At 38.3% G+C, this 23,951-nt stretch overlaps 1 protein-coding gene across 2 annotated transcripts in view; it reads left to right on the forward strand.

Annotated features, from left to right (window-relative positions):
* The window catches only part of SHANK2 (SH3 and multiple ankyrin repeat domains 2), a 309,027-nt gene that overhangs the window by 170,455 nt on the left and 114,621 nt on the right, over positions 1-23,951 (forward strand). For both annotated transcript variants that reach the window (XM_068399004.1, XM_068399005.1), the window contains one exon: positions 1,230-1,354. In XM_068399004.1, the coding sequence (XP_068255105.1) occupies positions 1,230-1,354 (125 nt within the window). The remainder of the gene's footprint in view (positions 1-1,229; positions 1,355-23,951) is intronic.

Genomic DNA, 23,951 nt, shown 5'->3' on the forward strand with positions numbered 1-23,951 from the left:
AGAGAGTGATGTTTTGTTTAAAATAGGTGTGGATCTTCTGCAAGGTGACATTGGTGCAGTTTTAGTATGAAAATATGTTCTTTTTTTATATCTTCAGAAGCTGCACGTATGTTGCATGGCCTGTAGTGTGCTCATTTTAAAAGCTGTTCACATGTTAAACTGCATGTTACTTTTCTGTAGACTAAAATCTATAATAATGGCATTCTGAAGAGTTAAAAAAAGCATTCTATTTAATGCTTTGCTTTTTAACTTTCAGTCCAATTTGCTCCTTTTGTATTTAAAAAAAAATATATGATGGTATGTCCCATCTCTTGCTCCCCCTCATTTTACATGGGTTGTCCCTTGCCTTGCTTGAGCATGAAAATTATACCATATCTTCATTCTTGGGACATCATTTTTGCTCTCCCTGTTCCCCCACCCCCAAACCAGTGCCACCATAGATTTTCAGTGTTGTAAAAGCTTTTCTAATTTTAGCTAAATAAAAATGTTTGGAGTGTACTAGGAAAGGCAATAGCGCTACCTTTTAGCTGACCCATTGGCATGAGTTGTCTGTGCATCGAGCAGAGGTCACTCCCTCTGTATAAGCCCAACAATAGTCCCCAGATCTCCTCTGTAACAGTGAGGGCACCTCAGGTGAAAGACCCAAGGACTTTTCTGCTTGTATGTATACGTGCCAGAGAGAGAGAGGGCTGGTACAAGGCCTGCTGTACCTCCTTTCCTAAAAAGTGATTTCTTCTGTTATCTTCTTTGTAATATACTATTAAATCTAGAAGAAAAATTCAGTTTGATCTCTTTCATCCTTTCCCACCCACCCCATCCCCCCAGTTTGGCCAGATGCTCCCTCTGGCTGCAGTACAGAATTCATCTTTAGTTGGATGTTGCCAGAGTTACAAGCATTTTGCTAGGCATACAGAAGAGTTACTTGAACTAATACTGAATATCCTGGAATACTCAGAATCCAGCTATTGCCTCATACAGCTTGATTTGGTTTGTGTCAGTAAAGAAGCATGTATTTTTCTCTCTGAATTGAAGACCTGTGGATTGCTATTGCAGAGAGATTGCACTCTGTTCCCAGCATCTTGATATCCTCTGAGGCAGCGTCCTCTTACTTTTAGCACCCACCATTTTTTACCCATCAATTTGAATGGCCAATAATAGGCCTTTAGTCAAGTGGTATTTGCAAGCACTCCATAACTTTCTTTTTTTTAATGTGGTATTTATTTTTAAAGCTGACACACCAATTGAAGAATTCACCCCAACTCCAGCCTTTCCTGCTTTGCAGTACTTGGAATCTGTGGATGAAGGGGGAGTAGCATGGCAAGCTGGCCTGAGAACTGGAGACTTTTTGATCGAGGTAGGAGATCCTGACATTTGATTCTCGGTGCTCCTTTAGGGAAATAGTGATGTTCCCTTTGCAGAATTCACTTTGGAAAAAGTGTGTGTTGCTTCTGAAGAGCAAGTTAGTGGACTAACACCTATAATGTACTTCACTTTATCTATTTTAAAATCTCATGCAGCATTTAGGAAAGCAGTTAAAAATAACAATGTTCAGTTTGGCTGGGAACGTTGTATTTGCTCTTTTTGCTTTTTGGGAATACACTATCAGAGAAATTTGGGGAGTTTTTATTCTTCTTTGCATTATTGAATTGAAATTTAGATTCACTTCAATATTTATTGTAGACTAACAATTTTGTGGGCTTCTAAATATTTTTAGAGTCACCAAAATGAATTACTTTTTATGCAACTATTTCTGCAATCAGAAATATCAGTGGTCTAGAGCTGTTTAGAAACCATGCAGAATAAAGCAAATTACTTTGACTTGAAATCAAATATTTCCAACAGTGCACTGTAAATGCAGTCATACAAAAAATAAGCAATGGTTGTTATCGCAATATAAATTACTTTATTAAAAGGTTATATTTAAATACTCTCTTCATTCATACCAAAAATATCTTCACATTTTATATTTTGGAGGATTTGGGGTTGGTATTTTAGGTTTTGTTGAAATAGTTGTTACTCCTTTTTAGTGTTACTGGGCAGTTTGCAACAAAATAATGATTTGGAATTTTCTTCCTCTTCCCCCCTGCCCCAACCTTTTCATGACCAACAAAGCAATGCTGTGATCCTGTGAAACTAGGTATTTGAAAATAGGTCTTTCAGGATGGATTGACCAATTCTTGTCTGCAAGATCTATTGATTTCATTATATTTTTTCTTCTTCAGGCACATATGTGTTTTGTTAAAGTACTTCCTGGTGCTACAACATTTATTTCCGCAGAGCTGGCCTTTACATTTAGGAGAGGATATAATATGCAGCTTTTACTTGTTGTGTGCATTGAGCTCCCATGGTGATTGAATTTAAATAGTTGCACCGCTTCTTCACGTTGTAACAATGAAAGAACAGGCTCTCCAGACTTCTGAAGTAAATAGATGTGCATTTTTATCTGTGCCTTCAAAGTACATTTTTCCTACTGTTTGGTTACTTAAGAATAAGCATTGAGCAAACTGTTAACAGTAGCTTACAGACTGTACGGAGACGTGCGCTGTGCAAGGACGCTTTCAAAACTCTGATTATTGATGTTAGGTTGGTTTTTTTTTTAAACAATACTTTATTTTTAGAAGTTGATTTCTTGTGAGGCTTTTAATCTGTAGGAAGTATGAACAGTCTGTACTGGCTGATTTCACACGTAGATTTAATGGTGAATAATGTGTAATTTAATGGAGAGGATTACAGAATGATAACTATGCATATGGAATTTTTTTTAAGATCTCTGAAGGGATGCAAGAAGTCTGGGTAACTGATTCTGCACAAAGCTTTACTGGTTTTCTGGCAAATGAAAGAAGAATTATAATTAATTGTCCAGACAATTTACTCCTAGCCTTAGCTTAGAAGAGCAGTTAAATATGCACATACATTGCTGAATCAGGACATTAATCCATACTCTACACAGTCCAGCGTATTTTTAATTAGTTCTGAAAGAAGCAGTTGTTACATGCAAATCAAATCTATTTCTGTGTCATTTATGTTCATCGGGGTTATTCTGAGGTTTGCAACTTAATTAAGAGGATATGGTTATCCTGAGAAATCACAACTTTGCTGTTGTTGAAGACTTTTATGTTGGAGAAAGGCAGGGTGCTTTTTTTTCTGTTTTATGGACTACATGTGCAGTGCACAATACTCTCTAGCTGTAGAAAGCCATCTTTGAAGATAGTTACACTGATGCAAAAGATACTATTGTTGAAATATAAATGACTGGTCTGACTGCATTTCTAGGGATGCCAAGCTACTTTATTTCTTGTGTTGAACTGACAAGAGTTACATGTACTATACATTGCAGCGAGTGCTTATCATAACTGGTGTAGTTAGTCTGTCTTATCGTTAAATGATTTCTCCCATGACTCTAAAGTTTATGCTCCTGTGTGTAACTGCCACCTCAACCATTTGTAAGTAATATAATGCATCTATCATAAATGTCACATGAATAATAAAAGAGTTAATGGGCAACTAGGATCCTAATTAGTCCCATTTATAATACTTGTGGCAAGCGTCAGGCTTTAGGGCAGTGAGAGTCCAGTTTGGCAGAGAGCAAAATGCAAGGGAGAGCAGATGTTTCACTCTTGCTCGAGGAGGTTTGGTGGGTTGGGGTCATGGAGAATAAGGGGAACCTTTCCCCTTACTCTTCACTATGGAAAGACAGGTTTGACAAGTCGATAGATCCATTTTCCTGGCAGCAGGAGAGATCATGAGCATAGGGGAAGAGGAGGCATCATTTCTTCATGTATAATTATGGTCTCTGCATCTTCTGAAGGGAGACCAAAACTTCAACAACAGCTACTAAGCATACTAAAGTAGTTCAACGTTGAAGGTGATTGTGTGTTGAGCAGAATAAATAAAAGATCTGTACAGAAAAGGAAGAAAAGGTGTTGTCTTGCTTCAGCAGGTAAACAGAATAGATATTAGCTGGAACAGGACTGGTATAGTTGCATTTGACTCAGTTTTTATCAGGTTTGCAGTTTTTCTGAAAAGCCATGAGATACTGATTTGTCCAACCTGTACAATTAATTTTAACATGAGACTTCAGAGATTAATCTTAAACTTGCCTGTGGAAGTAGTGCTCACAGACTCTTCACTGAAATTTCTAACAATGTATTTTCTCCTTGCTTGAAACTCAGTCATATTTTTTTGTGATAAAAATTGTAATGTTTGCAGTGGCTTTTCTGGATAGAGCACAAATAAATGTATTGCAAAAGCGCGTGAGTAGTTTTAGAGCTGAAACAGTTAGCTAGAGACAGCTGTCATTATATGTGGATTTTCATAAGCAATTTCACAGTTGCCGATTCACGTGATTTTTCTTAGCTTTGATAAACAATCAGAAATGGAGTATGTTTACGACTTGGTTGTTATAACTGAGAAGTATTGTATAGCTTATCCTATTTGCTATTTTTCACATTTTTGTTTGATGTTTTCTTGGATCTTGGTATCTGCCCAATTTGAAAGACAAATAAAAGTAAAGCAACATATTAGTGCAAGTGCTATCCAACCTAAAAAATTATGGTTTCCTTTAGAAGGGGGTTTAAAAAACTACAACCATCATTACTGCATACACCAATTCTAAAGCCATTGTAGGGCATCGCTAATTCATCAGCGTGAATGGATTTCTGTAGTACACCTGCTCGAGTTTGTAAATGCTTGATCAGAAAAAATCGAACCATAAGCTGACTTTATTTGTTACTTGAAATATTTGCAAGAAAGAAACGTATTAACTCTGATTCTAAATCTCTTATTTGTGAATAATCTTTATGTGCCTAAGCCTTTGTTACCTTTGCTTCGTGTAGTGGTCAAACTAAGCGTAAATAGAGGAACCGTTGAATACTACTGTTCAGAGAGTACTGCCTTACAACATGGCTTAAAGAACTCTTGGGGGTTTGGGTTGTGTTATCTTTTGAGAAGTGCTTTGATGATGTATACAAGCATAGCCATCTTTAAATGAAGAGATCCATTAAAGTGGAAGAGGTTTTTGAACTTAGAATAGTCTTTTGGTTTGTTTAGTATAGTAGAATATAGACTGGCTTACAAAATTAAACCCCAGTGGATTATTACTATTTGTTATTATTGTACCCATAAGTGTGCAGCTGTTTTGCAGGTGTTGCATGATGTGCTCTGTGGGGATTTTTCATCTGCCACAGAGCATATCTCATATCAAACAATAATGTTGTAATACCAATACTTAGAAAGTGAAACTAATTCTGCAATACTTTACCAGAATAATGCATTTATTCTCTAAATGAGGCATTGCAGTTTACATTACTGTGCCATAAAATCACTTATTTTTCCAGATAAATTGAACTGTTATTGTCTTCAGAATAGGATGGCTGCTTATTTACATTCCAGTTAAAATGTAAACTAGATAAAACCAGTGTATTATTCATTAAAAAAAAAGAAAAAGAAAAAAAAAGGCAAAATTCAACGTTTGTTTGAGGATCAAAACCAGAGATGGTAACAGAAGAAATCTGGTCATTTTGCTGCAGAACAGTTCAGATGCTACTTGTACTAAAGATGCAAAATGGTCTGTAGTATAACTGCCTGTAACTCTTTATCCTCAAGAGCTTATAGAATTTACTAGTACAAACTTTAAGTAGTGATAGGTGGAAAATAGATATCATTTTATTACAGACAGCATTATTTTATCATTGTATTAGATGAAGATATCTGTCCTCTGACTGTATGTAGGAAGTAGCAATAAGCATTCAGGGAGACATTTAAAATAGCTGGAATTTTGTTTCTTAAAAATACACAGATACAGACAAGAATAACTTTTGATTCATATTTAGCAATAAGTTAGGTTTTTGTTTTATTCCAGTAAACACTTTATACAAACTTCAAAACTGGTCTGGAGAGCAAGCTTTTAACTTTGTTGTTGTAACTTAGACTATATTCCTGAATATTTTTGGCAAGCAGAGCAATGTTATGTCTTACATTTGTATTCAATGGCTGGATGAATTAGTGGTTTTACGAAGCCATCTGTTACTGATTTAAATCCTGTTAGCAATAGAGAAACCTTCCCATCCTTAGGTAATCTTCATTAATTACCCTGTGATTGAGTTTTCTCCTATTTCTAGTGTGAACCTCGCTAGCTTCTGCCACAAGATATAAATCTAAACTTTTTTTTTTTCAGTCAGCTACTTGGGGACCATGATATTTTTTCTCTCAAAAATAAACTGAGGCTTTGTTAATGTCTTTGTAATAACATATATTATCAAATCCAATTTTTTGCAGTTGTTTTCTGAAAGTTTGTTCATATCCTCCCAAAAGTGTGGATGCCAGGCTGATGAAGTATTTACTCACGCTTAGGCCTTTTGGTGGACCAAAAGAGTAAGGTCCGCTCTAGTTCACTGTCTTGCAGTAGGGTCTTTTTGCTGCCAATTTGGCTGCTCCTCCTGCCCATGCACTGAGCCTCCCCTTTTGCATCATGAGCAGGAGAACGGCCAGGCTCATCGCGGTGCACACTGAGCTCTTCTGTTCCTAGACAGCATCTACTTGGGGTTTTGGTTCAACTGTACAAACAATATTTTTGCATCTTGTTAGTGACAAGAGATTTACCAAAGCTGCAACAGTACTGCAATGTTTCAGCACATATATATAGATATATGTAATGTATATATGTAATATATACTGGAAGTTTGTGTGTGTGTATGTACATGGTTATTGTAAGGGTAGCAGGGCTCTCACCAACTTACAAGTCTGAGGTACAGCAGATCTTGCACATCTAGACTGGGCACCAGTATTTTTAAGTCTCTGTATTTAATTGATACTTAGTTTGATTCAACCAACTGTTAGAGGAAAAATGTAATTTCTGTTTACCAGTTAGTCATCAACCTCTCGGTGACATCTGTAAATGATATCTATTGAGCACAAGCGTACCCCTGACACTTCTTAAAATGGAAGTTGTCAGAGTCCAAAGGAAACTTTCTGCCTCGTACAAGTTGGGGACAGACCTGTTGGAGAGCAGCGTAGGGGAAAGGGACCTGGGGGTCCTAGTGGACAACAGGATGACCATGAGCCAGCAGTGTGCCCTTGTGGCCAAGAAGGCCAATGGCATCCTGAGGTGTATTAGAAGGGGTGTGGTTAGCAGGTCAAGAGAGGTTCTCCTCCCCCTCTACTCTGCCCTGGTGAGGCCGCATCTGGAATATTGTGTCCAGTTCTGGGCCCCTCAGTTCAAGAAGGACAGGGAACTGCTAGAGAGAGTCCAGCGCAGAGCCACGAAGATGATTAAGGGAGTGGAACATCTCCCTTATGAGGAGAGGCTGAGAGAGCTGGGTCTCTTTAGCTTGGAAAAGAGGAGACTGAGGGGTGACCTCATTAATGTTTATAAATATGTAAAGGGCAAGTGTCATGAGGATGGAGCCAGGCTCTTCTCAGTGACATCCGTTGACAGGACAAGGGGCAATGGGTGCAAGCTGGAACACAGAAGGTTCCACATAAATATGAGGAAAAACTTCTTTACGGTGAGGGTGACCGAACACTGGCACAGGCTGCCCAGAGAGGTTGTGGAGTCTCCTTCTCTGGAGACATTCAAAACCCACCTGGACGCGTTCCTGTGTGATATGATCTAGGTAATCCTACTCCGGCAGGGGATTGGACTAGATGATCTTTCGAGGTCCCTTCCAATCCCTAACATTCTGTGATTCTGTGATTCTGTGGTTTGGTTTTGAAATTCTGCTTAAGCGTAGCTATAGATGTATTGGAGAAGTGGGACAATGGGGTCTGGGAAAACGAGCAGCTCTGGTACAAGTGTTGAACAGTCTGGTGTATCTGCGCAGTCTCTGACCAAGCGGATTGATTTTTCACTTGATGGAAAAGTATTTCACTTTCTTTCCACTTAAACTCAGTGAGTGAAGGTTTGGGTGGTTTTTTTTTTTCTTAATTTATGTTTTTAGTGAGTGATGGCAGCTGAATTAAATTATTGTGCCTTCAAAGTGCTTTGGATCTGCACAAAAGCACTGTAGAAAAATGACAGCTATTTTGGATTGTTCTTTTTAATCTGTTTAAATGCAACCTCTAACTTGTAGGAAGTGATGGTATTCCAAACGTGCTCAGTGTGATCATAAAAATTGGGCCAATCTTGTTTAATTCTAAAAATATATTAATAAGACTGTTACCTTTTTGGCATAGATGGAAATGGGCAGACAGAAAAGAATTTGGTTCTAACAAGAGCTCAGTTATTCACGCCTAAGCAAATAATATGCTTTAAAATGAGACTGAAAAGCAGATTACAATGGAATCGCTTTGCTGTTGTCAGACATACAAAACCAGTCTGTGAGCAAAACTGGGAAGCATTTTTATTTAGCCTTGATTCTACATGAGGTGTATACTGGGCTTGTAAACCCAAGGGGCGAGAGAAAATGGTGGTATTTATCTGATTTCACAGAAATGTAACAAGCACCTATTTGATACTGAGAACTGATTTTTATGCTTCTTTGAGAGGAGGATTTGAAAGGAATTTTGGTGGTAATGGCAGCAACAGTCAGAATTAGCTCTGTGTCCATTCAGTTCTCCATTATCAGTTTTAAGGCATTTTGACTTAGATGCCACAGGATTTTTAAGAGAAGTTTGCTAACGTTTCTGTTCTGAGGGATTCTGCCGAAGCTCATGGGACTGTGTGTGGAGCGTGGAGCTATCCGTAGGGAGCTTTATGACTTCTTGTGAATATGAAAACCAATATTTCCCTGACTTCCTATTACAAAATCCTCTAAAAATAGCAAATTTGTTTAAAGATAAGCTGCTTATTATAAATAGCCAGTTCTTGGCCACCTAGAACCCATCCAGTGGCATCCAGCCACCTTGGCCATCCAGCGTTTCACATAAAGCCCAGCTATAGACAGTCTTCACCCTTGCAGACATCTGTCTATCCTCAATTCAAATAATACAACAGTAATGCAACTCTTCCATTTCTAGCTCTTAGGTGTTGAGGTTAGGTATTAAGACTAATAATACCATGTAGATAAATGCCATTTTTAAGGTATAGTTTGGAGATTTCCAGAAGACATTATATTAAAATTAATTTCTGTGAAGCCTGTTGGCTTTTTTTAGTCTCTTGATACTATGGAAACCTGGTTGCCGGAACGGAGCTATATGAAAAACTGTACTTGTGCCTGGTATTTTAGGGGAGAAAATACAATTCCTTTTTATTGCGGGATGTTGCTAAAAACCTGAAAAATTACAAGTGAAGGAAAACAGATGAGTTGTTTTAAATAGTGGAGAATCAACTGACGAATTCCTGTTGTTGAGTGCTGCAGTAGAACTAATCTAATGCCTAGAATTCTTCTTTTTCCTTTCTTTTTTTCTTTTTCCTTTTTTTTTGTGAGGTATAAGCATCTTACAAGCAGGAGAAATACTGTAATGTGGAGTTACATGTGTGTGTACATGGTTTGTTTATTTATTTATTTAATTATTAGCTTTCTTTTTGTTATTCTGAGACTTGCAATCAATGTGTGTGATGCTGAAATGCTAAGTTCACCTGCTGGTTGTGTTTCATGAACCATAAGTCTGTCCAGAGGTTAAAAGAAAGTTGCTTGATATCTGATAATCACATACGTCATGAGCAGTAACCTTACCCTCCCTTCCTACCCGCTCCTCCTCCCCACCCAAAATTTCTAGATTTCTGAAGAAATAACTTCATTCGCAGTCCCAAACTGTGCAAATAGATCTTTGCTGTCATCTCTGAATCTGAAAAAGTAAATGAAAACTCTAGAACTTGGCATGTGTTCTATTCGTTTAGTTTTCTTGGTAGGTTTTCCTGTAAATCATAATCTTTTAACCTATACTGCGGAATGGGGTTCCTAAACTGTTTTAGATGTTTTAGAGGGGTTAGATAGATCACTTCATGTTGATATGCAGAACAGGCTCCCCACTGCTTTTGTGTGGGTGCTTGTAACTGCGGAAACACTCTTGGTTTAGGGACATTTCGAACTTTTGAATCGGATCTAGCAGAAGCTCTGCATTCCTTTAATTTTTATTTCTTTTGCATTCAATTTCTAGTATGTGTACTCTGTAGAAAGAGTGGCCATGGGTTCAGATTTAATCAGTTGCTTAAAAAAGCAGGAGAAGGCTTCCTTCCTTATTTCTTTTCTCATCCTGCTATGGCTGTAGATATAAGAAAAAATCACAAACTTCTAACCTACTTCTCGGCCTAATTTGGGTCCTTACACAGTATCAGAGTATGTATGAACAGTATAGGGCTCTATCTTTTATAACAGAAAATAGAAGTGATCAAAACCAGGACACACAAGACAACGTAGTTTGACAAATGATCTAGTGAAAAGCTTGCTGATTTTAATAGATGGGAGCATTCGGTGTTGGAGGTATGCTAAGCTTGGTCACAGTAAATGGGTGGTCATCCCTCTCAGAGAGCTGCTGTGTTCCTCTGAAGTTATTCTACAACTATGCAAGAGACCAGTGAGAGAGAAGGTAATGACAGAAGATGGCTTTCTGAGGAATCCCTGCCTAGTGTTCTGCTACATTCAAAGCATTTCCTACGGCTTGCGACTGTGGGACTCGGCAAATTTATCTAATAAGGAAATTGAAATATAATTTAAATCAATCAGATTGGAAATAACATTTTATATCCTATTGTAATACTGATATGAATCTTTTCAGAGACTCGTATAAAACAATAGAGAATAATAATCCTTTATCTCTACTACTTCAATTCTGCTTCATATACTCTGGCAGTAATTTGGGGAGATGGATTTTTAGTTCTCCTCACCTTGTGGTACAAAGTTTTCACTTGTTACAAAAACATTATTTCTCCGTGGTGAGAGTTTTGCCTGTCAGTTTTCAAAATAGGAACTCCTGGATAGTCTTCATGGCAAGTGGCAACTTTTCTGTTATGGAGTGCTGGATGTGATTGGACTTGAAGGTCTCTGAAGGCTTTGCTGATCAGAGCACTGAAAATTTTCCTGGCAAATACATCAAAGATTTAATGGACTTTTTCAAGAATGGGCAAATAGGGTGATAGGATAAAAGTAGGTAGCTAAATATATCTTTAGTTGCTGATGAAGACAAAATTTAAAAGCATGTATGTACATAATGAAGTAGTGGAAGAGTTTATTTACAGCCTGGAACAAAAAGGGTTGATTCTGGACAAACACCATGGTTGTTTAGATACTCACTGGAATAAAGAGATTTAAGAGAGAATCAAGACAATCCTGGGCAGACTAAGGCATTGCAGAGAGAAACTTCACCACGAAATACCCATGATTTACTAGTTTAATAGTTGCTAAAGAATTGGCATTAAAGACAGCAGAAAAGCCTTTTTATAAAGACTCTGCTTGAACTTGCACTGGTGTAACATAGAAAAATGTTGTAACCTTGCATATGTTTGATGCCAGCCTACATGCTAGAATAGGTGAGGAAATGTGTGAGGCTCTTGCTTTGTACTCCCAAAAGCAGGTCTACAAGGCAGATACCAAAGTCATGCGTTAACTATGTTGTATTTTCTTCTAAAGAAACCTGAGCTGCAAAATCAAAGCATGCTTTTTCTTTTTTAATTCACAATATAAATCTCTCTAGTATTTTTATTGCTGTTCTTTCTTTTAGAATTTTTCTTCTAACAGGCTTCAAACAACTGCTATTGCTTTTAATGGAATCAACCTGTGGCTTGGCTTTACAGTGCCAGATAGATTTTGTGAGGCAGTAGTCATTGTTGACAGACTTGGAAGTTGTTAACAGTGCATTTGGTATATTTATTTACACTGAGGGTTATTATGACTCACTTTAACTGCTAAATTAAAGAGAGAACTGTTTTTAAATGACCAGCAAAACATTTATTGTAGGCATTTGCTTAAAGTTTGTTGTTAGTTTTTAATATCTAAATAGGCTTTATTGACTGTGCCTATTGTGGAACTGGCTTTTACAAATAACGTACAGATTGGGAATTGAATTTAACATGTGTTTTGTCTGTGAGTAGATATTTGGTTCCCATAATTCCCTGTGCAGTTTCAGAATCTGTTTGAGATATTTTAATAGAAATTAAGTGGACACCTAACAAACTGGTTGTTCGTCAGAGTTGGAAATGATGTAGAAACCTATTGTCCAAGAATCAAAGACTAGGTTTATTCATCCCCAAGTCTCATTTTTCTGCAGCTTTTTTTCCATTTTTCCTCCCTAGCCCATGCAAACCTCTGCAGAAGTGCTGTTTAGTTCTTCAGTCCTTTTGCTTCTTTCTTGTGGTGTGGGCCCAGATCTGTGTGCTTGAACTTGTCTCATTGCATCTCCTGAAGGTGTCCTGCTGTGTTCTGTTGTGCTCACACAGCATATTGACCAAGGTAGTTTTCTCTAGATAAGTCTTGTTCCACCCGTAAAGGTGTTAGAACCTCAGTATTGAGACAAGATGCTTCTCTTTGGCAGCTCTGAAGTGAAGGAAACTGCCCGTGTCTCGCCTGGTAGCCAATAATGTAAAATGGGCTACAGCTGCCATTTTAAGACCTGCAACATGATATCCTTACAAAGTAGTTCGGATAACTTGCAGCATTTTAGACTTCTGTGCTTTGTGTGTTAATTGTAATTGCCTTATCCAGGTGTCCAGATTTCAGCTGGTTTACTGGAAGTGAAAACATGCAATTCAAAACTTTCCCATTATGAATACATACTCTGATGGCTACGTGTGGTGGCTGGACCCTGTATGAACTGTTCAAATGCACCTAATCTAGCTACGTTAAGTCTTGTAATTTAGGCACTGACTTTTTTTTTCCTTCTTCAAGGGAGATGGAAATGAAAGGTGGATTCATTTCATATAGATTAGGATGTATTAATGTTAATGTCGTCTATCACTGGAACAGAAAGGCTGTTCAGATAGGTTTTTCCATCTCTGAAGGGGTTATGCAGTTGGTAAGTTCTTGTGTTTAGCAGTAGAAAACAGGAAGGGTTTGGAACATAAAGAATGTGAACTGGTACAATATGTTACAGTGCTGTAAAACTCATCAAGAAAACCTTTTGTAAACAGTAATATTGTCAGCTTTCTAACATTACAGAGGAATTTTTAATAAGTGAAATTATTCCTTCATTTGCGTACTAACCCATATCTAATTGCCAGATTACTATTTAAATATCAGCTTGCCTCTCTGTTTATTAAAAAATATTTAATATTTTAAGTAGCTTTAGATACTCTGTTTTGCTCCTTTTATTGTACAAATGAATGTCATTAATGCAATTTAAATTTTTAATAGTTTTTTCTAAAGACTTTTTGATGTAGTGAGGTGTAAAAGTTGTTTAATTTTTATTTTTTTTAGTGATGATCTTATATGTAAAAATGATGCTCCTAGGCAATTATCCACCTAGAGAGATTTCAACACAGTTACTCATAATAAACACCAGATCAGTGGCGTGATGACAGATGCATGATCCCATTCTAAGTATTGACTTTCAAATTGGCATGACTGTGCAAATCCATGTTTTAGAAAATCCTGTTTATTTACAAGAGAGAAATATATAAAACTAGATGAAGGAAGATATTAGAATCAAGGTGAACCCACTCGCAGGGTTACCACTTGTGTGGCTCAGTCAGCAGAACAGAATCGGAGGGTGTTTTTTTCTCACTTGCTCACACTAAAAGGTTATATACTTGAGTTTAAACTGTTGCAGAAGCTAGCCTGAGTTTAAACAGCTGATGAATAAGCAGGTGAAGGGAATTTGTGCTATCATTCAACCAGCATGATGCATATTGACACGTGGCTCTGCTTTGGAAAATTGTGATTGGAAAAGAGAGGTGGTAAACTTTTACCCTTAGCAGCCACTTCCTCAGTTAATATAGTCTTACTTAGGAAAGGTATGTAACTGCAGTTGAACTACCCGGGGTAACTGAGATTTAGGTTGTTTAAGCATTTGCTAATACAGGGTAAGGTTTGGGGGTTGATTTTTTTTTTTAATTATTTTTTCACTAAAATACAGAGCGGATGCATCTCACAGTCACTTTGCTCCATTTTTGTCTTGCTTAGATTACCTTTTAAGGTACATAGATTACATTAACGTGCAGGAGCAGCTTTGTTTCAAATGTCTGGCCTATAGCTCAAGGGAAAAGAACAGAGCCAGAATTTTCTTTCCAAAATGATGAATACAGTTTGGATCTTACGCACTTCTCCAATACCCTAGGTGGGACTATTTTTCACACTTTTGGCAAGTACTGGGTTTTTAAACAGGCATGTTCAGTTGTCATGAATCACTTTCTGGTCCTTCCCAGTGCTACCAGCTTTTAGACTTAATTCTTGCATTTTTGTACTTCCAGTGTTCATGATTTTTTCATTATTTTTAAATCCCCAGATTTTTTTCTGTCATTATGTTATAAAAATAATACTATTTTAAAAAGAAAACTTCTAGTTTTCATCTTTAAATATTTTTGTTATAAATCTGTAAAGTGAGGAGGAATACATAGATCTCTGGTTCTCAACCCTTTATTGAAATCGCATGATTGTCTTGTTAAATCTTGGTTTTGTTGGGCTCTGGCAATAGGGAGCAATATATATAGTACTTAACCTGATGCCAAACTGTGTTCATGTTTTGAGTTGGCACTGTGAAATGGCTCAGTAGTATGCTTCATTTTTTTTCAGATTTGTTGAGTCTGTTAGTACTATTGGCTAATTTCTCATATTGGCTGGTTTGACAGTTGTCTGGCATTTCTGTCCTCAAAAGGTCTTCATGGAAAAATACCAATGGTTTGTTGGTTTTTTCCTTTGGGTATTTTTTTTTCCTTCTAATATTTAAAGTTCATCATTTTCTATAGATTGGAAACAGTTTCTTGCCCCATTCTGATTTTGATTTCCAGTCCATAGGGTTCTGGATAGAGAAACACTGCCTTCAATAAAATGTGCCATGTTTGCTCAACAACTTCTTTTATTGTTCTGTAATAATATCTTTGGAAGAAGTGTCTCTTTTGAATTATTATTTTAATTAGTTTTGATTCACTTTGGTTATCGTTCTCTCCTGTGCATACAGAGAAGTGTCTTGAACAAAGTTTACTCTGAAAACTGCCCCATTACAATTATAGACATTAAAAAATTACCTATCAGATCCTCCTGATGCTGCTCGTTGCAAACAGAGTAAGATGCTTTGAAGGTTTATCTTGTCTCAGACACGCTGTTACAAAGCGTCGCCCCACTGGGCTCTCCTACAGTGCATGCTGTAGACTGGATCTTGGAGGAACTGAGTTCAAACCCCAGCTTTCTCTGTAGTTACGGCAAGGTTCCTGCCTGTCTGGTCTTTCATATCCTAAATATAAAATGGGTTATTTAGTCTGCACAACCTACAAAGTTGAGCGTTTGCTTTATGAGGAATTTGCGTGTGTCAGCAGGGGTGACTAAAACTTAAGGTAGGCTCAGTAAACCTATTACCAAAGGATCCTCCTGGACTCTGCAAGCCCCATCTGTTTCTAGCACAAGAAGGGTTTGATTTTATTAGATGCTTTCAATATATACAGTCTGTATTTACGAAGTTTTGTAAGATCCAGCGATGTCTTACTGCGCTCTACTCATCTTCGATAAGTTAAACTTTGAGTGTTGTACTCTGATTTCGAGTAAGACCCACCAAGTAGTGGATGAACTGCTATCAGAAAGGCAGAGAGACCAAAAAATAGCTAAGATGTTATCCCAGCATACTTCTTTTCTTTTGTCAGTCTTTTTGCTAAAGAGAAAAAAAAAAAAATCAGGAAAAAAACCCATATAAATGTAATCCCAAAAGTTGAAAGAACTGGAGATGATAAAACAAAAAAACTGGGAAAAAGTGATTACAATTGTTTTTTCCATCAGTGTACTGAGCCATTTTGATCCGATGGTTTAACAGACTGTGATACATTTTGTGGTGCAGAATAAAGCTTCAAGACATCAATCTGAGGATCAGCTCTGTGTTTTCAAATGATCGTCTTGACTGAACGGCTCTGTTGGGTCTTTAGGATATTAGGGGTGGGTGAAGAAAGAAGAGTATACTTAGATCGGGAATTACAGAAACTAATTTGAAATATGGCATTTACTAAACCTGCTATGTAATGTAGAAAATGCATACCAGTTTGTTTTAAGAAAAAATAAACACCAAAGAAAGGCTGCTTGGGATGTTGCTTTAAGAAGTTTTCAGTAGCTGAAGTTTTTTGAATCAGCCTGCATTGTTTAGAGCTATCCCAAGTCAAAGTAAAATAGTGAATTTTTCTTCAAAAGATAAAACTATGGTTTCGTAGACAAGATTTCTTTCTTAAGGACTCCAAACTGCCGCTGGGCTTTAAGCAAGGGCTCAGTTGTCCCAGGTTAGGGACAAAAATGCTCAGAAGACACTTCAGGCAAGCACATGAGTTGGGCTGGATAAATCCAGTCCATGCGTTCCTGCATAAATACTAGTAAGAAGCCAATGGCATTACATGTTTTGAAAAATTAAACATTTGAAAATTGTCAGATTTGTGGCTGCATATCAAGGCACTGAATCACTCAAGGATCTATCAACAGTAAAATCTGTAAGTAAGGCTTGTAACAGAGTGTTTATATGTGGAAAACAGGATAAATCCAGCACTTCCTAATATCAGGGAATTCTGACCAATCTTTAAAAAGAAATTATGTAAATTCCTCATTTTTGAAGGATTTCTTAAAAAGGTAAAACCATTGATTGTATTTGTAGAATCATACTCTCCTTTCGTCCTCCCATGTCTTGTCATCTTAATGTTAATGCCAACTGTACCATCTGATTCTTTTATCAGTTACCGTAGATAACCCTGTATTTCAAGCAGAGATATCCAAATCGGTGCACCTTAGCTCATCGTCAGAATTAGGCTTGAGAACTCAATAGTATTCAGAGCTGGTACTGAAAAGTGAGAGTCCAGCTATGCAGTCCAGCTATCTGTGAGGAAGAATTTCTTCTCAGCAAGGGTCATTAGCCTTTGGAAGGGGCTGCCCAGGGAGGTGGTGGAGTCACCATCTCTGGAGGTGTTTAAGAAAAGCCTGGACATGGCACTTAGTGCCATGGTCTAGTTGCCATGGTGGTGTCAGGGCAATAGTTGGACTCGATGATCCCAGAGGGCTCTTCCAACCTGATTGATTCTGTGATTCTGTGAAGTGCTGTCACGTTTCTCAGGTGTTCGGGGTTTCTGAAGGCATGCAGTGCCGATAGATCCCTTTTCTCTCAGCATTACTAATACCAGTGGTAGCATGAGCTGGATGTAGCTGCTTCAGCTACCGTATGTATCCATCTCTTCAGGCTGTTCATGTTATATGGCAGTTTTGGCAATCTGCCGGGATTTTTCTGAGTAATGCGAGCGGTGGGGAATAATAATATTAACCCGTTTGTATCTTAGCCAACCATGGGTAGGATTTTGTGCAGCAAAGAGTGCTTTATAAGCTCCCCTGCTCACCCTTTCTCCTCCCCTGTGCCCCCCACATTATACAGATCATAGAATATCTCAAGTTAGAAGGGACCCAAAGGATCATCGAGTCCAACTCCCTGCTCCTCGCAGCACTACCTAAAACTAAACCATATGACTAAGAGTGTCGCTCAGATGCTCCTTGAACTCTGACAGCCTTGGTGGCATGACCACTTCCCTGGGAAGCCTGTTCCAGTGACTGACCACCCTCTCGGTGAAGAAGTATGCGTGAGGTAGCCTATTCAGGCTACAGCCTGTTTAGGCTACCCACCTATTTAGAGAGGTGGGTATGGGTTACCTTTTTAAGGAGGTGATAGTGTAAAAAAGGAAGATGATATGATTCTCCTTCTACATTTTTTTCCAGCAATTTGAAAAGATAATGTGTGATTCTTTGTTTTCCCGTGTTCTACTTCACTGCCAAGGTCAAATATAAATGGCAACCATGGTGGTTAATGCTGACAATCTTTCTCCATCTTTGTCTCTCTTCTAGAAGTGAAAGATTTGCAGTAGCAATATAATACAGTACTGCAGGCTTTTTCTGGGGTGAACCAAAGGCTAATGCTTCCTAACTTCTCCATGGAGTGATTTCCAGATCATCAGAGGACACTTAATTCTATGCTGAGAGCTGGTGGCTAGGGATGGTTGAGTTATGGTAACGTTATTAAAATATTGACAGCACACCACTGCCTTAAGGATAAGGCAACTGTATTTTGATAAAGGCAGGACAGAAAAAACATGAATAAACTGTTGTTTTCTAATACAGGAAATGAACACAGAAAAAGATGCTTATGGACTTGAATTTCCTGGGAAAAAAAAAAAAAACAGAAGACTGCAAACACATTTATTTTACTAACACTGCTGATACACTAATCAGCTCTATCACATTACGAAATTCGTCTTCAAAGATTTTTTGAGGTCTCTACATAGGCCGAGACAACTTTGCCAGATATCCTTGGCTGCTTTTCTCTGCTTAGGTCAGTGCCACTTCATTACATCCAACAGCCTTCCTCCTCTTCTGCCTTCCTTCCTCACCCTTCTACTGGAAGTTGTAAATTTTATGCTTAACTGCTGTTAACTGTATTCAGTGTGGGAAAGGAAGGTACATATTGGTGACATGCTGCGACCTCACATCGCATGTTGCGTATCAGCCCAGTAGACCCGCATGTCCCCAGACTTGTTTGTGAGCTTCCCCAGGCTTCCTGCCTAGGAGCAAACAATACCACTTAACTAGCTCTCGAGTCGCCACTAATTGAAGCAGCATAATTATCAAATACTTGGACTCATTCCACATCTGAAATAAAACAGCTGTGTTATAATGTTATAATCAAATTCTTTCACTGTTATATGACCTAATAAATTAACGGTTGGGAATCATGCATCTGTGACTCACAGTCTGTCACTAAAATATCCTAATTCCATCAATGGTCTTTTGGATAAATTTCTCTGAATGGGTACTGGTTTACTTAGTCTGAAAATAAACGTGGCTGTTTCATGCCATCAGTTCTAAGAGGACTGAGTTAGTGGTCTCTGGTCTACAGAAGAGTAATGAAGAAACTAGAAAATAACGAAATATTTCTGTAAAGAATTGGCTTCATGGGGAACTGATGTCCTCATCAATTTAGTGAGAGATGTAGGCTAGCTCCTGAGAGCTCTCAAAATTGTCCTGGGTTGCTGCCCAAGGAGCTGCCTGGATACACTTTATGTAGATTGATCGGTCTGGAGGCAGAGTAATACAGCGTGTTGCAGACTAACCCTTGCTACAACAAGCTTAAAGGTGAAAAATTAAACAATTCCATTCTTGCTAAACAAAAGAGTTAATATCTTTTTTTTTCAAAATTATAATTAGTTTAGACTACAAGTGGTAAAACATCCTTCTGAATTCAACTAAACATGACTTCTCTTCAGCTTTTCAAGTATTTCCATTTGCTTGGGAACTGCAAATTTAGCATCCTTCTCTACAGGTTGGCCTGCCTTGGACACCTTTCAAAACAAAAGATATCTGCCCTCTTTTTCCTTTCTTTCTTGTGTTTTATCTAGTAGGAATGCAGGCACCAGAAAAGGCAGCATAGGTAAATGGTTCTAAACAATGTCATTTAGAATTAGGAAGTCTTATTTCAAAATTGGAAATGTGAACAAAGAAGAGAGAAAAGTATTTAAATCCTGCAGAGTTAAAACTGTAGTACGGCTTGCCAAAATAGATCTCGAGGAAGAACTAGCTAAAGGTATAAAATTTCATGATAGGTTTTTTTCTTTCAAATGTACCAGAAATAGGAAGGTCTGCCAGAGGTCAGCAGACCTGAAAAATGAAGGACCTGTAAAAGGGAGCACTTTTGAAAGAGAATGTGTAGATGAAAACCTCAGTGACTTCTTAGCGGTAGTGTTAACTATGGAGGAACCTGGGATACGGCTGCTTCCTCAGGACACTGAAAATAAAGACCCGTGGTGCAATTTTGCATTTTGCTTAGGTCAGCTGCGGTCTGGCCTGTAGGTCCTTTACCATACCTGTGTCCTGAGGAGCAGGCTCCCGCCTTTCCCCTTGGGTTAGTGCTGCCATCCACAAGTGATAATTTGCAGGGCTACCTGAAAAGTGAAAGAAATAAAAGCTGTAAGGTCAGCGATCAGCTTAACCATCAAGAACCACCTAGAAAACCTCTGGACTGCAAGCACTATCACAGGAATAGCAGTTTACTGTTAGATCAATTTAAGCATAAGCCTACCCTGAGGAGCAATGTCTGGTTTCATAGACACCATAGAAAGGTTTCATAACTGACTGACAAAATGAACAGTAACAAATCATCAGGACAAGGTGATATTCTGAGGGTAACTCAGATATGAAATTTCTGAACAGAAGCAATATCTGTTGCTCTGCCTTGGTAGCAGTAGAATGGGAGGTAACAAATGCATCACTGCTCTTAGAGTTGCAGAAATGACCCTGAGAACTGAACTAGGAAGCTTGTTTCCACTGCTGGAGAGCTGGTACTAATGTCGCAAAGATTAGAATCACTGGAAATGTGGTTAAAAAAAAAATGATGAACCTCCAAGAGTCAAAGTGGCATTTCTAAAAGGAAATCATGTGTTTTGAAGGAGACGGTGGTTATATGGATAATTACCTTGACTCTTACAGCTTTGATTTGGATATTCAGAAAGACGTGCTTAAAAAATAGGCTATTGCTAGTAAGAGAAAATGACCTCTAACGTAATGGATAAGAAATAAAGGGTAGAAATAAATGGACAGCTTTCAAAATACAGGGAAAAGGAGTGAAGTTTTAGAGGGCTCTCAAGCCTTTTTCTAAGATGAGGGAAATGAAGCAGCTCATATTATCTCACCAAACGCATCTTGTCTTTGCAGAAAAAAATGAGAAAGGGCGCCTTCTGAAAAAAACTTTCTGTGTTTCGACAAAAATCTCTTAGGAAGTTGTGTAGATACCTTACACCATTTATCAATAGGTCAGGTACCGATCATTAAGCACTCAGAAGGTATCTAAATCCATGTCTGATTGCATGAAAATTATCAGTTTTATTCAGGAAAGAATACGTTCTCACTGGTGTCAGCGTTCAGTTGCATAGTTATACCTACAGTCTGCTTTCCTGCTTTATGTCTTCCAAACAGGCGATGTAGAGTCCAGTCCTCATGTGTAGGTGGAAGCTCCAGTCTCATTTCATACTGGGTGTGAAGACAGTAATTTTAGTAGGAGTGGTTTACAGATGGGCTTCAACAGCATTGTATGTCTGCTTCGAAGTGGACAGGCAGCTGCCCTAGTTGCTGGTGGTACTATTCAGTTGTCTAGAGGCAGGTGTCTAGCACCGTTTTAGATGCCCTAGGGTATCCTGGTTAGCTTCTGTCTTTTACTCCAGAAGGCTTTAGGTATCCTGGCAGTCCTATGTCTTATCTACCAGTCATGATCTGATCTCTGTGATAACCATGGGTAACTAAAATAGCCTTAGATACCTATGTTGAGTCTGTCAAAGGGAAGTGTATCTGGAGAGGAATAACCCCAGGCACCAGCACATGCTGGGGGCTGACCACCTGAAAAGCAGCTTTGCAGAAAAGGGCTTGGGAGTCCTGGTGGACACCAAATTGAACATGAGCCAGCCATGTGCCCTTGCTGCAAAGGCGGCAAATGGTATCCTGGGCTGCATTAGGCAAAGTACTGCCAGCAGGTCAAGGGAGTCTCCATCCTTGGGGATATTCAAAAGCTGGTTTTAGATGACCTTGCTTCAGCAGGGAGTTGGACCGGGTACCTCCAGAGGTTCTTCCAGCCTCAGCCTTTCTGTGAGTCTAAGGCAACCGGGGTGTGAACCATGGGTGTGAAATTTGAATGGTCAGCCACATAAGATCCATAAGAAAAAGTATTTTCAAACTTTTTGTACAAAAATGAAGGCTGGTCACTTTTAATTTTATTTCTATTTTCTGTTCTTTAAATGTATTTGTGGCTATATTTCATGGTTGACTTAAAATACATGCCTGCAAACTGCAAAAAATGTCAGAAATGTGACCAAAGATCCTAGCTATTAGGGGACAGAAAGAGTGAAAGTAAATTAAGTTCTTCATGTTTTACATCAGGTAGCTCTGACACATGCTGTAGATTCATATTCATGAGAGAGAAAAATAGTTTTTATATTCTAATATTGAGCAAGAACAAAATGCAACTACTGATTTGTAAAATATGTCTTTTATTTATTGAGCAAGGGTATTAAATATTTCTCGTTACCTGTATAATGACAACTTCCACATTGTTTTCTATAACCACTAGAAAAATACAGTGGACAAAATTCAAGAAGAGTGAGGAAGGAAAGCCCTGAGCAGTCAATAAGTACAAGCTCTCATCTTGACAGAGTAGAACAAATCTGTGCCTGTAGCACTATTTTACAGCACTAGTTGACTTGTAACGCAGCAACTGTCTCCAAGCAACTGTGCCACCGACCGGGAGGTACAACCAGGGTGTGCAAACCCCGCGCAGAGGCAGCGGGAGAGCAAGGCAGCTCTGCCGGTGTGCACCCCTTGCCACCAAGCCTTCAGGTCATGCCTCATGCTGGAAAAAGACAGGCTCCAACTGCGTTTGAGATGGCCCTTTTCAGCAAGAGGCAGCTATTCCTGCAGGTGGAAAATCAGATTGGGTCATCAGTTGCCCACGTCAGTCTTTCTGCCGGAATAACTCTAACGTATTAATCAATTCAGCTCTCTCGTCTGTACAGACGTTATTTTTGCAGCTAACTGAATCTAAACAAGCTCTCAAAACCAAAACAATGCCTTTGCAGGCCCAGCTCAAAATAGCTGTTCGTGTAGATTTAATCTAATTAACTACAATCAACATACATCGTAGAAAGAAAATCTATATGTTTAATATAATTTCTCCCCAGCTGCTTTATCTAAATGCAAAACTAGCAATATATTTATGAAACTTCTTTTAAAAGGTAATAATGTACATTTGTTGTCCTTGTCTTTCTGATAAAACTCATCATTTTGTTATTTCTTGTATTGTGTTTCATTTAGGACCCACTCCAACCATTGTATAAGCAGCAGAAATGCAGCAGGCCACATTTTGAATCCCTTATGGAAGGGAATTGTGATCTATGAAATAATTTGCTACAAAAGCCAGTAACTAAAGATGATTTTTCCTTTTTTTCTGGTATAATTTGTGTAATCATTCACATAAGTGTTGATTTGAGGGCTTATAATTTTGCAAAACGGTTTTGAGACAAAACCCTGGTGGCAGTTCAGAAGATTAAAAGCTTTATCCTTTACTTAGGGGGATGAAGAGATGGAAAGAGGGAAAAGGAAATGAAAGAACTATTCCCAGAATGGGAGCAAACACAAGGGTGTTTCAACAGTACTTGCAGTTCAAGCTGCAGCAGCATATTCCTGCTTGTATGGGCTTGTGGGTGATGCTGGGGAATATGTTGTAAGGTTTGCCTCACTTTTCCCAATTTATTCCCTGTTCTCTCTTCTTTCAAAATTCTAAAAAGTCCACAGTGAATGAGTTCTGTTAATGACCATACATTAATAGCAGATAACGATACACTCATTTTATAGGTACTTTCTGTATTGTTTTGACGTTCATTAATGCTGTTCAATCCAGAGGTACTATTTTACTGATCTTAATAGCTGAATCCAAAAAACCTGCTTAAACATTTTTATATCACAAATTAAATGCCTTCTTCAGCTGTAATTACTTAAAAGAAAGGAAAAGCTTCTAGGTAAGAGAAAGTGGCATATTATGCTGCAGAAACACATCAATGTGCTGACAGTCCTTCACGAGTACTAGCTTCTGTGATTAGTCTCTTTCAGACCATAATTATTATTATTATTCAGTAAAAATTAAGTGGTATCTGAACTTGAAGGTTAGACAATGGATTTACACTTCTTAAACAGGAATGGACTTAAGCGTAATGGCCTGACACTGCAGTCCTCGAGACTGTAAGGAGTTTGGGGTTAGGTGTGGGTGCCACAGGACAGACTGGTTGGCAGGTAAATGAGCTGTGAAGGTGCACATTATGTTCACACTGTTCTGCTTCAGCTGGAGCAGAAACTTCGGTGCAGGGATAGTAAATGACTGCACAC

The sequence above is a fragment of the Nyctibius grandis genome, chromosome 4 (assembly GCF_013368605.1).
Source record: "Nyctibius grandis isolate bNycGra1 chromosome 4, bNycGra1.pri, whole genome shotgun sequence".
Taxonomy (NCBI): domain Eukaryota; kingdom Metazoa; phylum Chordata; class Aves; order Nyctibiiformes; family Nyctibiidae; genus Nyctibius; species Nyctibius grandis.